This window comes from Enhydra lutris, unplaced genomic scaffold (genome assembly GCF_002288905.1).
Source record: "Enhydra lutris kenyoni isolate GAN:26980312 unplaced genomic scaffold, ASM228890v2 scaffoldscaffold28, whole genome shotgun sequence".
NCBI classification, from domain to species: domain Eukaryota; kingdom Metazoa; phylum Chordata; class Mammalia; order Carnivora; family Mustelidae; genus Enhydra; species Enhydra lutris.
This window is the reverse complement of record NW_019154112.1, coordinates 1683660-1696897: the sequence shown is the minus strand read 5'-3', so window position 1 is coordinate 1696897 and position 13238 is coordinate 1683660. Positions and strand designations below refer to the sequence as shown.

The 13238-nt window shown below is 55.1% G+C and overlaps 2 protein-coding genes across 4 annotated transcripts; one reads left to right on the top strand and one right to left on the bottom strand.

Annotated features, from left to right (window-relative positions):
• Positions 1 to 7: 7 nt before the first annotated feature.
• LOC111152246 (decapping exoribonuclease) lies at positions 8 to 2308 on the top strand. Of its 2 annotated transcripts, none has more exons than XM_022510689.1 (7): positions 8 to 344; positions 451 to 855; positions 988 to 1223; positions 1312 to 1531; positions 1647 to 1782; positions 1918 to 2012; positions 2097 to 2308. In XM_022510689.1, the coding sequence occupies exons 2-7, from the start codon at positions 500 to 502 to the stop codon at positions 2245 to 2247; spliced, it is 1194 nt and encodes a 397-aa protein (XP_022366397.1). In that variant the 5' UTR covers positions 8 to 344; positions 451 to 499; the 3' UTR covers positions 2248 to 2308. The 2 variants fall into 2 exon arrangements, with proteins under 2 accessions (XP_022366397.1, XP_022366396.1); XM_022510688.1 differs by having other exon boundaries at positions 8 to 363.
• A 56-nt stretch (positions 2309 to 2364) lies between these two features.
• Positions 2365 to 13188, bottom strand: LOC111152245 (Ski2 like RNA helicase). Of its 2 annotated transcripts, none has more exons than XM_022510685.1 (28): positions 13138 to 13188; positions 12957 to 13060; positions 12181 to 12290; positions 11974 to 12091; positions 11772 to 11886; positions 11573 to 11647; positions 11232 to 11285; positions 10943 to 11133; positions 10637 to 10765; positions 10272 to 10417; positions 9750 to 9896; positions 9534 to 9618; positions 9251 to 9357; positions 8777 to 8923; positions 8604 to 8700; positions 8206 to 8418; positions 8013 to 8123; positions 6050 to 6280; positions 5188 to 5325; positions 4896 to 5033; positions 4668 to 4772; positions 4174 to 4321; positions 3952 to 4078; positions 3605 to 3815; positions 3327 to 3437; positions 3028 to 3246; positions 2696 to 2836; positions 2365 to 2608 (listed from the first exon to the last, which is right to left on the bottom strand). In XM_022510685.1, the coding sequence occupies exons 1-28, from the start codon at positions 13157 to 13159 to the stop codon at positions 2408 to 2410; spliced, it is 3741 nt and encodes a 1246-aa protein (XP_022366393.1). In that variant the 5' UTR covers positions 13160 to 13188; the 3' UTR covers positions 2365 to 2407. The 2 variants fall into 2 exon arrangements, with proteins under 2 accessions (XP_022366393.1, XP_022366395.1); XM_022510687.1 differs by having other exon boundaries at positions 4668 to 4769; positions 13138 to 13181.
• Positions 13189 to 13238: the final 50 nt, after the last annotated feature.

The following is a 13238-nucleotide window of genomic DNA, read 5'->3' as shown; positions in this document are numbered from 1 at the left end:
GCCGAAGAGGCGTCAACTTGCCTTTTCAGCCGGCGGGGGAGGAATACCGCCGCACGCCTGCCGGGATCGGCTCCCTCCGCCGGCTCTCAGGGCCCGGAACGCGTGGGCGGCGGGGTGAAGCGCACCCCGCCCGGCGCCGCTGAGGGGTCTACCAGCCACTGTCGCTGCATGATTGCGTCTTGGAGGGCGGAAAACCACCTTTGCGTGCCACCCCGTCTTCCGGACGTACCTGCCTTGTCGCTTTAGCTCCGCGGAGGTTGGCGGGCTTTGGGACAATCAGATCCTTGCTCTGAGCCCGGACAGTCTTCCTCAGCGCACTGCGTTTGGAGCATCTGGAGGCGGGGGTATAGGGCAAGGGAAAAGGTGGGATATGCACCTGGCCTTGTCCAGGGCCAGAGCCTGGCCATCAGTAGGCTCGCCTAGTCCTAACCCAGAGTCTCCCTTTTCCAGGGCTCCTCTGTGAAAGGATAACTTCCCAGCCTCCAGTTCTTAGGACCTCATGGATCGCAGAGAGAACAAGAGAAAATCGGAGAATGTAGAGGTAGCTGAGCCTCGGAACAAACTCATCAGCCCAGCATCCTCGCTGCCCACAGACCCTACCCTCTATTCTGGGCCCTTTCCTTTCTATGGGCGCCCTTCCGAACTGGGCTGCTTCTCCCTGGATGCACAACGCCAGTACCACGGAGATGCTCAAGCCTTGCGCTACTACAGCCCACCCCCTACCAATGACCAAGGCCCCAGTTTTGACCTCAGAGATGGATACCCTGATAGATACCAACCCAGGGATGAGGAGCTCCAAGAGGGGCTGGACCACCTGCTGCGCTGGCTCCTGGATCACCGAGGCAAGCTGGAGGGGTGAGCAATGTACAGCACACAGATCTAGAGATCTGCGCCTACCCCCTAGGCTGGAGTGAGTTCAGTCTTTAGAAAGAACGTAGGCTCTTTGGGGAAATCATCTGAGCTAATGCTTCTAACTCCTCCCTTTAGGGGTCCAGGCTGGCTGGCAGGGGCCATAGTGACATGGCGGGGGCACCTGACAAAATTGCTGACAACACCGTATGAGCAGCAGGAGGGCTGGCAGCTGGCAGCCTCCCGCTTCCAGGGGACACTGTACCTAAATGAAGTAGAGACACCAGCAGCTCGGGCCCAGAGGCTTGCCCGGCCACCCCTCCTCCGGGAGCTTATGTACATGGGGTACAAGTTTGAGCAGTACATGTGCGCAGGTGAGAGTTGCCCCTGCTCTGTAGCCCACACGCTCTCCCCCGGAGATTGAAAGCCCCCACCCTTGTTGCCATTTCTCTCCTTGTGCAGACAAACCTGGAAGCTTCCCGGATCCCTCCGGGGAGGTTAACACCAATGTGGCCTACTGCTCTGTGCTACGCAGCCACCTGGGAAACCACCGTCTGCTCTTCTCAGGGGAGGTAGACTGCATGGACCCCCGAGCCCCATGCACACAGCCCCCTGCCTGCTATGTGGAGCTCAAGACCTCCAAGGAGATGCACAGGCCTGGCCACTGGAGGAACTTCTACAGGTTCAGAATGGGGTTGGGTAGGGTGAGAGCCTAGAACAAGACAGCTGGAAAAGGGACCTGAGAGAAGCTGGAGGGTGGAGGAAAGGTCCTACTGACCCCTTGCCTTTCCTGACAGACATAAGCTTCTAAAATGGTGGGCTCAGTCATTCCTTTTGGGGGTCCCAAACGTCGTTGCTGGCTTCCGTAACCCAGAGGGTTTCGTCTGTTCCCTCAAGACCTTTCCTACCATGGAGATGTTCGAGTACGTCAGGGTAAGGCAGCGGTGTCGCAGCTCCCACCTGCATCCCCCACACCAGGGCCACAGGTCCAGTGTTCCCGGCTGCAGTCTGTCTTCCCCTCCCGGCCCCTCACCACCTATCTTCTCCCTCCTCCTCGGCCCTCTTTAGAATGACCGTGATGGCTGGAATCCCTCCGTGTGCATGAACTTCTGTGCTGCCTTCCTTAACTTTGCCCAGAACACAGTTGTCCAGGATGACCCCAGGTGAGTCTTCCAGCTCTGTCCCTGCCCCCTGGGTCCCCGGAGCTCTCCTCCAGCCCTCAACTTGTGACTCCATGTGCCCCCTAGGCTTGTCTATCTCTTCTCCTGGGAGCCTGGCAGCCCAGTCACAGTGTCTAAACATCAAGACGCACCCTACACCTTCCTGCCCACGTGGTACGTGGAAGCCGTGACCCAGGACCTCCCATCAGCCCCCAAGACACCTTCCCCCAAAGACTGAGACCTTGAAAGGGCTGGTCCTGTCTCTGCGTGCTCAGATAAAAGCAAATTTCTAGGTGGTTCTTCTTGCTGTGTCTTTTGCCTGAGTCGACCCTGCCCAACACCTCCAGTACACACAGGTGGCTTACTGTTTTATTACTACATTTTTACACAGAGGGCATTCACTGAGTGTACAGGCTGGCTGCAAAGACGATGTCCCTCCGTAGCAGGGTAGCTGCTGTCTCCATCTTGGCACCTAACACAGGCTCACCTACGAGGCGGGCTGCCCCCCTCAGTGAGCGACACATCTCAGCCAGGCGCTGGATGCAGCGGACCACCAGGCCCTCAGGGGTCCCCGACAGCCCCGCCAGCTCGGAGAAGGGCTGTGAGGGAAGCAGGGTGAGGACTGAATGTGGTAGACCTGGGCAGCCTCTCCCCAACCTGCCACCCACAAAACCCCAGTGACTCACCATGCCCCGTGCCCACTCGTATACAACCTCGACAAGCCCAAAATTCAGCTCCCCCACAAATTCCTCCACTGTCTGGTTCAAGCCACAGGCCACCTGGACCTCACCAATCCGCTTGGCCACAGCCCGGACACGTTCAACTCCCTGTAGATGGGGAAGGAGAGGCTCAGACCCTGCCTTCCTTCTCCAGGAGTGGGGAGTCCCAGGTCAAGGAAGGCAGCATCCCAGCTCTTAGGGGCACTTAACAGGGCTGGAGGCGTCACCTGGAGAACACCCAGGGATGGGAATTGGGAACACCACAGCCAAGGGGGAGAAGTGGGGTGGGTGTCCCATACCTGTTTGAGGGTGCTTGGGAGCTGCTCCCCTGGGTCCCCAGGGCTCTGGCAGACCAGGCCGGAGAGCAGGGCTGCAATCTCCTCCGGCCGCAGGGCACTCAGAGCGTTGTCAAACATGAGCTCAGTGAGGAGCAGCTCATGGCTGCTCATGGCGCAAGCCACCCGCCCTGCCAGCTTCACCGTGCCCATCTCGTCTACATAACCCAGGGTTCGGAGCACCTGAAGAAAGATGGTAGGTGTTGGGAGCCTGCTATCTTCTCCCTCACTAGCCCCCCACCCCCCACTGCTGCCCCTCCGACCTCTACTCGCTGGTGATACTCTGGGAGCAGCAGCAGTGACTGATCCGACAGCAGGAAGCGTAGTCGCTCCATCTCCTTCTGTATCTGCACACGCTCCTGCAGCTTCAGGTACTGCAGAGAGCCACCAGCGGAAGCACGTTAGTCTTCCCCGTGCCCCAGGGCAGGAGGGCACCAAGGACAAGGGCAGAGATGGGGCTGGCCAGTGTACAGGGGTCCAGGAGGGAAACCCACCCCCCACCCCCACCTCTCAGCTTGGGAGCTGGCATCCAGGACCCTACCTGGGCAGAGAAACGGGGGCTGTGCACACACTGAGCACCGCTGATCAGCTCCTCCAGCTTCCGGGCTCGGAGCCCCCCCTCCACCACTGATACATCCTTGAGCTGCAGGTCATTGACAGGGTCAAGGGTAGGGGGTCCCGCTGGGTAGGCCTGAGCTAGACGCAGCAGTTCCTGCACAGCAGTGGTCACGGCTGCAATGGGAGGATCCTTCCTGAGGAAGGAGCAAAGTCTTGAAACCTAGAGCAGAGTCTTTTCTTCCACAGAAGCCCCTACACCCCAGCCACACCTCTCCATACCCTGTTACATGGTCCCTCCCCAGGAAAAGGATCCCCCCCAGCATCCCTGACTTGAATTTTGGTTGCTGCCTCCTGCTGAAGTCCTCCAAGATCTTCTCCCCATTCACCCGGAGAACCTTGGTGGTGATGGCGGCCACATCTTCTGGCTGGAGCTTGGCCACTGTGTGGTCACAAGGTCCTGTGAAAAGGGGAGAGCAGGACCAAACATTACCATGAACCCAGGCAAGCAGCCCACACTGCTGTCAGGAACCCGGACATCTGCCCCATGTTCACCTTCAGGCAGGAACAGCTTGAATCCCACAAGATCATCAGGGTAGGGCACACCTGGTGTGGCTGGTGCCCTCTCCTGTGGGTCCTCAGACACAGGCTTATCACACAAGACCAGGGTTGTAAATACCCTGCTGGTGGAGTTCGAGGAGACCTAGGGTAGATGGGGGAGGCCAGGCCAGGGCAACATGAGGAGCGGAGATCAAAGATCGGGAGCAGATCCCCACCCTCGGGTAGTGATCATGAAGCAACTGCATAGCCCACCAGTATGGACTGGTAACCAAGTCAAAACAGTCTTCGGGAGGGGACAAGGAGGTAGGCACAGAGTGGTAACAACAGGAAAGGAGAGCAAGAACGCCTAAGAGTATACCATTGTGACTACAACTGCCCCCAGCCAAGTGGGGAAGATGGGGTTGAGGTTCCTTCCTCCCTCCCCCCAACCCAACTCCTTCCCCATTCACCTCAACTCCCTCGGGGGTCCGAGTTTCCATTGCCCTCACCTGCAGGATCACACCCAATGTGTTGTGATACCCCTGATTCTTCACGACCACTACCCTTCCCGCTGAGAGAGACTTGAGCCCATTCACAGACTCCATGATGCGCTGCTAAAGAGTGGGGAGAGAGAAGGAAGCATCACAGACACAGAGACTAGGCTGGGATTGGGTTCAGGAGCACCCAGAGTGTTGCATTCTCTTCCCCTCTTTCTCCATCACCCCCACAACACTCACCTGGATCAGGCTCCGGGCCTCTGTCAGTTCCTCCCCCCAGCTGTAATACTCAGGCAGGTCAACCAATTGGCCAGTCGTGTCAGGTTCCTCCAAGGCCCCTAGTCTCTTGGTCAGTTCAGCTAGAGCCTGTTCATGGGCCTGGGCCGAAGTGGGGGAAGGTGTGAAAGGACAGTCCCCAGTGTCCCACCCTCCCCACCTGCACCCCCTGGTCTCCAGATGTCCGTCCCTTCCCAGCCCGGCTTCCCTTGTCCCAACTGCCTGCACAGTATACTGGTCATCCCAACCTCCTCACCTTGCTGTCCTTGCGGGAAGGAAACTCGGAGAAGCTCCTCTTCATCATGTCCTCCACCCTGAGGGCATCCACCCGCAGCAGGTTCAGGATCATGGTATATGTGAGTCGGAACTGGGACTGCAGCTGTGATGGCTTTCCCTGGGCCGGGTCAGAGAACCCAGTGAGACGGAGCGGGGGTGGGGGCTGGGGACCAGCTGCCCCCCAGCCAGCCCCTTAGGGACCAGTTCTACTCCAAGCAGATCTCCTCCCCTCTCTGCAACCATAGGACCCTAGACAAATCGCTTACTCACCTCTGCAAAATAAGGGAAGAAAACTAAAGAGACTCTCAAAGGTCCTACCTGGCTCTGTCTTCACACTGACAATAGATTAGAGATGATAGTCTAATCCTCAGATCTGCTCACTCTGACCTTGATTTCTCCCAGGCAAAAGAAAAAAGTACAGATGACCCTCGAACACCATGGGTTTGAACTTCATGGGTTCACTTATGCATGGACTTCTTTCAGTAAATATTGTATAGTCCTTTAAGTATTTTCTTTCTTATAAGTGCCTTCATAACATTTTCTTATCTGTTGGCTTACTGTAAGAACACAACACGTAATACGTGTAACATACATATAGGTGTTGATCGTCTGTTACCAGTAAGACTTCAGGCCAACAGTATACTCTATTAGTAGTTAAGTTTTCCAGGAGTCAGAAGTTGTACGTGGCTATCTGATTGTGCAGGAGGTCAGTGCCCCTAACCCTACACTGTTCAAGGGTCAACTATGCAAAGAAAGGGGAGGAGAAGAGGGCTGGAAGAGAGAATTGGGCCAGTAACCGGAGTTGGGGCCCTCCCAGCTCAGCCCATCCCACCCCAGCTCACCATCATCATGCGGTGCAGGTCTGCCATCTCAGGCACACGGCCCTTGCAGAGCAGGATGACAGTGCCGGTGGGGTCCAGGCCCCTCCGGCCCGCCCGGCCTGCCATCTGCACGTACTCTCCAGGGAGCAGATCCCGGAAGGCGGAGCCATCATGCTTCCGCATGGAGTCAAACACCACTGTTCGGGCAGGCATATTTACACCCATGGCAAAAGTCTCTGTGGCAAACAAGACCTGGAATGCGGGAAGAGAGCTTCAGCAAAGTGGTGCGATACACACCCCACCCTAGCCAAGTGCACCTTACTTTGTAGCCGAGGCTAAGTCCCAGACAGTTAACTCGCAGGATCTCATTTAACTTTCAGGGCCAATCATAGTGCAAGCACTGTATTTTCCTCGTTTTATCTATTTAACTATCTACTTTGTTTTTTTAAGATTTTATTCATTTATTTATTTGACAGAGAGAGAATAAGCAGGGGGTGCGGCAGGCAGAGGGAGAGGGAGAAGCAGGCTCCTCGCTGAGCAGGGAGCCCAATGCAGCTCGATCCCAGGACCCTGGGATCATGACCTGAGCTGAAGGCAGATGCTTAACAGACTGAGCCACCCGGGCGCCCTTCTACTTCTTTTCTTGTAACCCCCATAGCTCACTCCCATCCCTCCACCATCAATCATCCCAGTGTAGAGTATCTTTCTGTGTGATTATATTCTTGCAGATTGTACCCTATTCTGAGTGCATGAATTTATAATCCACGTTAAAGGCAGTTATACCCTAAGTCAAGAAATAAATGATAGGGTGCCTGGGTAGCTCGGTTGGTTAAGCATCCAACTCGATTTTGGCTCAGGTCATGATCTCAGGGTTGTGAGATCAAGCCCTATCAGCCCTGTGTTGGGCTCTGTGCTGGGCATGGAGCCTGCTTAAGATTCTCTCTCCCTCTGCCCCTCTCCCACAACCCACTAAAAAAATTTTAAAATGATACATGCACCCTTATGTTTAGCATAAGGAATATAGCCAATGATACTAATAATAGCAATGGATAGTGACAGACAGGAGTTACACTTGTGGTAAGCACAGCATACCAGGTAAACTTACGTCTACTGTATAATCAGAAAAAGAATTACCATGTTTTACATCCGAAATTAATGAAAAACTGTGTGTGTCAACTGTATTCAAATGAAAAGTAATAATAACATAACAGCAGTCATGCATCTCATGTTTTCTTTCTGCCACAGTGTTTTCAACACCCATCCCAGTGCCTGTGGTTATACCAAATCCACTGTTGCCCGGGGCTGCAGAGCAATGTGGGGCGTGCCCCTGACAATGCCCTACCGCTCTTCTGGTGACGGCACCTTGGTGCCACCAGCACCCTACCACAAGATTATAGGCAACAAAAGGAGGAAGAGTGGACATTTTCACTCACAGACCAGGGTAGGAACTTCTTTGCATTATATACCCAGAAACAGAATTTAGGATCAAAGAGTATATTATACATAGTTTTGCCTCAAGAATGCCAGGGTGCCCTCCAGACACGCTACACCTATATGAGGATTCCTATAATCCTAACATCTCCGACATCTGGCAACACCTGGCATTCGCCAGTTTCCTAAATGTTAGCAGTCTTGTGGCTGTAAAGTCATTTCTTGTTGAGTATTTTAAATTGCGTTTTTCTAATGACTAACTTTTCAGACACTTGCTAACTTTTTGGGTTTCTCTTCAGAATACTGCCATACCTATCTTGTGTACCCCTATTTTAAGACAGGAAAGCTAAAGCTCAGAAAGATGAAGGAATTTGCCTGAGGTCCCACAGTGAGTAAGTAGTGGAGTGGGGATTCACACACAGGCAGTCTGGACCCAGAGCCCAAGTTCTTAGCCACTACACTGTCTTGTCTAAAGCCTTGCCCCTCCACCCTCCAGGCAGCCCTGGAGCGAGCAGCAAGTGGTGAGGAGTCCCCCTTCTACCAGTGTGTGTACCTTGACCAGGCCTCGACTGAAGAGCATCTCCACGATCTCTTTAAGAATAGGCAGGATGCCACTGTGGTGCACACCCAGGCCGCGGTGCAGAAGTTCGGACATGTGCAGGACCTGCAGGGAGCCAAGGCCCATGGTCAGGAAGAAGGTGGTGGAGAATCCTCTCCCAACCAGTCTCCAAGACCCCCATCCATACCTGGGGCAGCTGGCGGTCAGAGCCACGGAGGCGGGCAAGGCAGCGCTGCAGGAAGAGGTGAATCTCACTCTTCTCTGAACTTGTGGTGAGATCAAGGGAGTTGAGGCCCGAAGCTTGCTCATCACAGCGACCCCGGGAGAAGGTGAACACCACCACAGGCAGCTGTGCGCGGGTGCGGAGGGAGGCCAAAAGGGACAGGTACACACCACGGTCCTGCAAAAGGGGGCAGAAAGGGGCGAAAGCTGAGTCCTTGAACTAGTCAGGGCCAAAGCGAGGGGAGGTGAAGCCATGTCAAGTTGGACAGTATTCAAAGCTCAAGTCCAAACCTCTGGAGAACGTAGAAAGAATGGACAGAGTTGAAACAGGTGGTAGCAGGTACAAAGCCTGCCAGTTCTCACCTGTGCGGGGCCCCCCTGATGCGTGGGCTGCTTGGCCCCAAAGGTCTGGGCGTGTTTGCTCATCCGCTCCTTCTTGGCCTCCACAGCGGCATAGTACCTGGAACACGGGGTGGGTCGGTGATCACAGTCACACCCGGGGTCACAGTGCTGACTCTGCCCCATCTCCAGCTTACCCCTTTGTGTGGAAGGCACCTCGGGAGTCCAGCAACAGAAAGAGCTCCCCCTGGGTCTTGGGGCTGTTCCCCGTGAAGAGATAATGCTCCAGGGGAACAGGGCGTGCAACAGTGCTGATCACATATATCTGGCGACGTTTCAGTCGCCTGAGTGGGGAGAAGAGAGCAGGTCAGGGGCGAGAGTGCAGGAAGGGATGCACGTCCCCACCACATTCCCCCTCTGGCTTCACCCAATGTTTTCTGGGAGATAGACTGGAAGGCTGTCCCATCATCCCCTCTCCCAGTGCAAAAATGATCTGGACCCAAGTGGGGTCCTGCAGCCACTAGAGTCGGACACATGGCCCAACCCATCCCTTCCTTCTCTCCACCCTCAAGACCTGACCACTGTCCTTGCTATGGTCATCTTCACCCTCTCCCCCAACCAAGGAGGGCCATGGTGCCATCCACCCAAGCCTCCCAGGGCACACATCTCACCCGATCCAGTCGGCGAACTCGAGGGCGTTGGGGACGGTGGCACTCAGAAGGATGATGGAGACGTGGTCAGGGAGCATGATGAGCACCTCCTCCCACACAACCCCACGCTGGGCCCAGAGAAAGAACACCACTCACCAGCAGCTCAGAGGGGGCTGCCCTTCTGCCCTAGGGACGCGCACAGGGTTCCATTTGGGGGGCAAAGAAGGCAGTAAGGTCCACAAGGGTGTGTAATCTAGGCCCAAAGGAGAGGACTACTAGAGCCTGGGGCCCCCGTGCCTCCTACCTCAGCATCATTGATGTAGTGAACCTCATCAAAGATGACCCACTCCAGGTCCCGGATGACATCTGAGCCACTGTACAGCATGGAGCTGGGAAGAAGAGGCCACAGGCTGACTCCCCAGGGGCTCCTGACTCCACCCTGTTCTCAGTGAACATGCTGTCCGGAGCACCCTCACCTTCCTGACCAAAAATCCACCCGTGTTGAGTGCCTATCTCTCACCGAAGGATCTCTGTTGTCATAATGAGGCAGGAGGCCTCTGGGTGCAGCTGCACATCCCCAGTGAGCAATCCCACATCCCCGAATGTGTTTCGAAAGTCTCGGAACTTCTGGTTGCTCAGGGCCTTGATGGGCGATGTGTAAATGGTGCTGGGAAGAGGACATGAAGTCAGCCGGTCAGCACCCCCACAGCCTCCTGGGCAGCACCGCCTCTTCCACCCTGCGCCCTCCCAGAGGCATGCCAGAGCCCACGTGTCCCCGATCTTCCCCAAACTGCCTTCACATTCTCCTTCACGACACAACCCCACAGAAACTCTGTAGCCCAACCCCTTCCGAACCTGACGCGGGTCTTCTAACCGCTCTCCCCACCACACCCTCCTGCTTCACTCTAGTCCTGTCTCCGTTTCTCCCCAAACCTCTCATCTCAACGAGGAGGGAGGGGCGGGGAAGAGATAACAAGCAGAAAGGGTGTGGGAGAAGCCAGAACCAGCTGGTGAAAGGGGAGGCTGGGGAGGGGACCTATACCGAGTCATGTGTTTCTGGGCAAGGGCAATGGCATATTCAGCCACAACCGTCTTCCCTGCAGATGTGTGAGCCGCAACGAAGACAGAGTCGTGCCGCTCCAAGTGCAGGATGGCCTGCTTCTGGAACACATCCGGCTCAAATGCCCACTGTGGGAGAGAGAAACAGATGGCAGCTAGAGAAGGGAAAGGGGCCCTCCTGCCTCCTACTCCTGGGGCGTGCAAGGTGGCAGTGGCATGCCAGAGTGAAGAAAGGCCAGGACTGAGGTCGAAGAAGGACCTAGAAGGCATCTGGCCTGGGCTGGCAGAGGAAATGAGGTGAACAGTGGGAAAGAGGTAGGGGAGGATGTGAGGACCAGGCCAGCCCACCTGGAAGGCCGGCTGGGGAATGAGGCGGTAGAAATCACCAACGGGGGAGGTGACATCCACAGGAATCACCCACTGCTCCTGAGGCAGGGGTTTGGGGGGCTCCGGAGGGGATACAGCTGTGGATGTTTCCTGCAAAAGCCGTTGATAAGAGTGATAAAGATACAGTCAAATAGCTCTCCATTACCACCCCTCCCAAAAGATGCTCCAGTCTTCCTCTTAGACCCAACCAACCCAGCCACCCCACCTCACCCTCAGCCCCCCAGTAAGGCCCCTTCTTTCCTGCCTCAACTGCCCAGAACCACCAACCTTCAACACTAGGTCCTCTAAGCTGCTTGCTCGGGCCATGGAAGCACTGCAGGGGGAGGCAGCCATAGTGTCCCCTCTGGGAATTCCTGGCTGTCCCACTGCCTCAGTTTCATCCTCGTCTCCCCCACCCAAATCCAGAGGCTCCAGCAAACGGCTGAGACTGAGCAAGCCAGAAGCTGGAGCTGGGTGATCTGAGGAGCAAGGAAAAAAGGGGAACCTGGTCATATCCATCTCTGTTCTACAGGAGAAGGGCACCACATCTATGCCCCATCTCAAAGTTAAAACTCACCCTTTGGTGTAAAGTCCACACCTTTTTTGAAGCCAGGCGGAACACTAAGAAGATCTGAAGGACGAGGACAGACAGAATCACCACTACTACACAGAGTCACACAAGTCACACGTTACTCAAACCTACAGGATGCCATTCACAGCACAGACGTTGCAAATGGAATACTTAGGACAACTTTCTGACAGGTGACAGTAAAGACTGTTATGACAAGGATACCTCTTCCTAATTGTCTCAAAGGCACAGAAGGGCAAGGAGCAGCACTATGATAGGCTGGGGCCCCTCTTCGCCAGGGCCCAGACTCACAGCCCCACTCCCAAGGGTCCATGCCCGCACCACCTCACCTTGCTCAAAGTCTATCTCCTCCTCAGCCTCCTCCCGAGTGCTCAGATCTGTTATGGTGGGCTCATCCATTCCACCTAGGGAGAGGGTGGACAAATAGGTATTCATGGGGTGCGGGGGTGGTAGTTACAAGATGGGTGGGGAACCCTTCCTGAAGACTGAGGGCACTCTCCCCTACCATTCCATTTCCATAAAAGTCACCTGGCCAGAAAGGGTACTGTGTTGGATTCCCCCACAGGGACTGGGAGATGGGCCCTGGGGGCCGGCGAAGAGACAAGGAGGTGGTGGCCGATAGGTTCGTATTCTCCAACAGGACCTGAGGCAAAAGACCACAGCCCCAGTGAGGCTGAGATTGCCTCTGATCCCTTCCCAACTCTGCTTCTTGTGGTCTCTGACCTCTTACCTCTTTGTAGCCCAGAATCTGGCCTGTGGTTGGGTGTCTCTGGGCCTGAAGGTCGGAGGGCACTGGGGCCCCCTGTGTGGCCAAGAGTGACCAGGGATCCATTTTCCTCTGCCATTTTCTGCAGAAAAGGAAAATAATTTTCAGGTGTTCCTTCTTTCCTGTGCCAGTTTTCTTCAGGGGCCTACCTCCCTAGTCCAGACTCCTCACCGGGCGGAGTGCTCCACACCATGCAGAGGCAACCAGGCTGGAGATGACAAAAACAGCTGCTCTGCTTCCTGCTGCAGATCTGGGGCACACGGAGGGAGGCCGTGGGGAAGCTGGTAAAGGATAAGATGAGAGACATTAGGTAAAGATAGAGCATAAGACTCAGACAAAAAAAGAAAGTGATGGAATTTGGTTCAAATCAGAAGCAACAGACATTCCAGACCAAATAGGACAATCAAGCAGAAACAATATCTTCCAAAGATCATCCTGTCTTCCAGGGTAAACTACCTGCTACTGATTTACCGGCAACAACAATTACTGATACATTACAATACAACACAAAATACAATAATTTCACAATCTCTGGGATTAGGCTTAGGAATTTGTATTTTTAAAAATCCCCACCACTAATTACAAGGTACACTTAAATTTGAGAATCACTATTCTTAGGGAAAGAGGGCCCAGAACTAAGGATGAGTCAGGGCCTCAAAGGCTAGCCATCAACCAGTGCCTTGGTGCTTGGAGACAGAAGGTGACTACAGAGAAAAAAGACACATTTGAAAGAGTAATTCTCAGAGCGCAGGTATCCCCAGCACTCCCTGCTCTGTCTTCACATGAGCTCTGACCCATAGCTGGTCCACTGGGCTGGGGTCTGTTCGGCACAAGGCAGGCCCAGATGACAGGAGTCCAGAAACAGAAGAATAAGGTTACGCTAGAGTCCAACAGTAAGGAGAACTGAGAAGGTTTGAAGCTCAATGTTAGGGTCAACATTCACTCACGGTGCTCTCTGGTGCCCCAGGCACATTCAGCAGCTCCCAGCGCCCCGTGCATCCCAGCTCCACCGGCCGAAGGGGCAGATCCAGGGGATCTGGAGGAGGTAGCACTACAGAGGGAAGGTCAGAGGTCAGAGGTCAAGGGTCACCCCCTGACTACTCCTTCGTTCCACCCCCTCCCCCTCACCGAGTCGCTCGGTCTCCATCATCTTGGAGCCACGGCCGCGGCGGGGCAGACCGGAAGTGCAGCGAGAAGCCGTGGAGCGAGCCCCGCCCCAGAATGGGCGG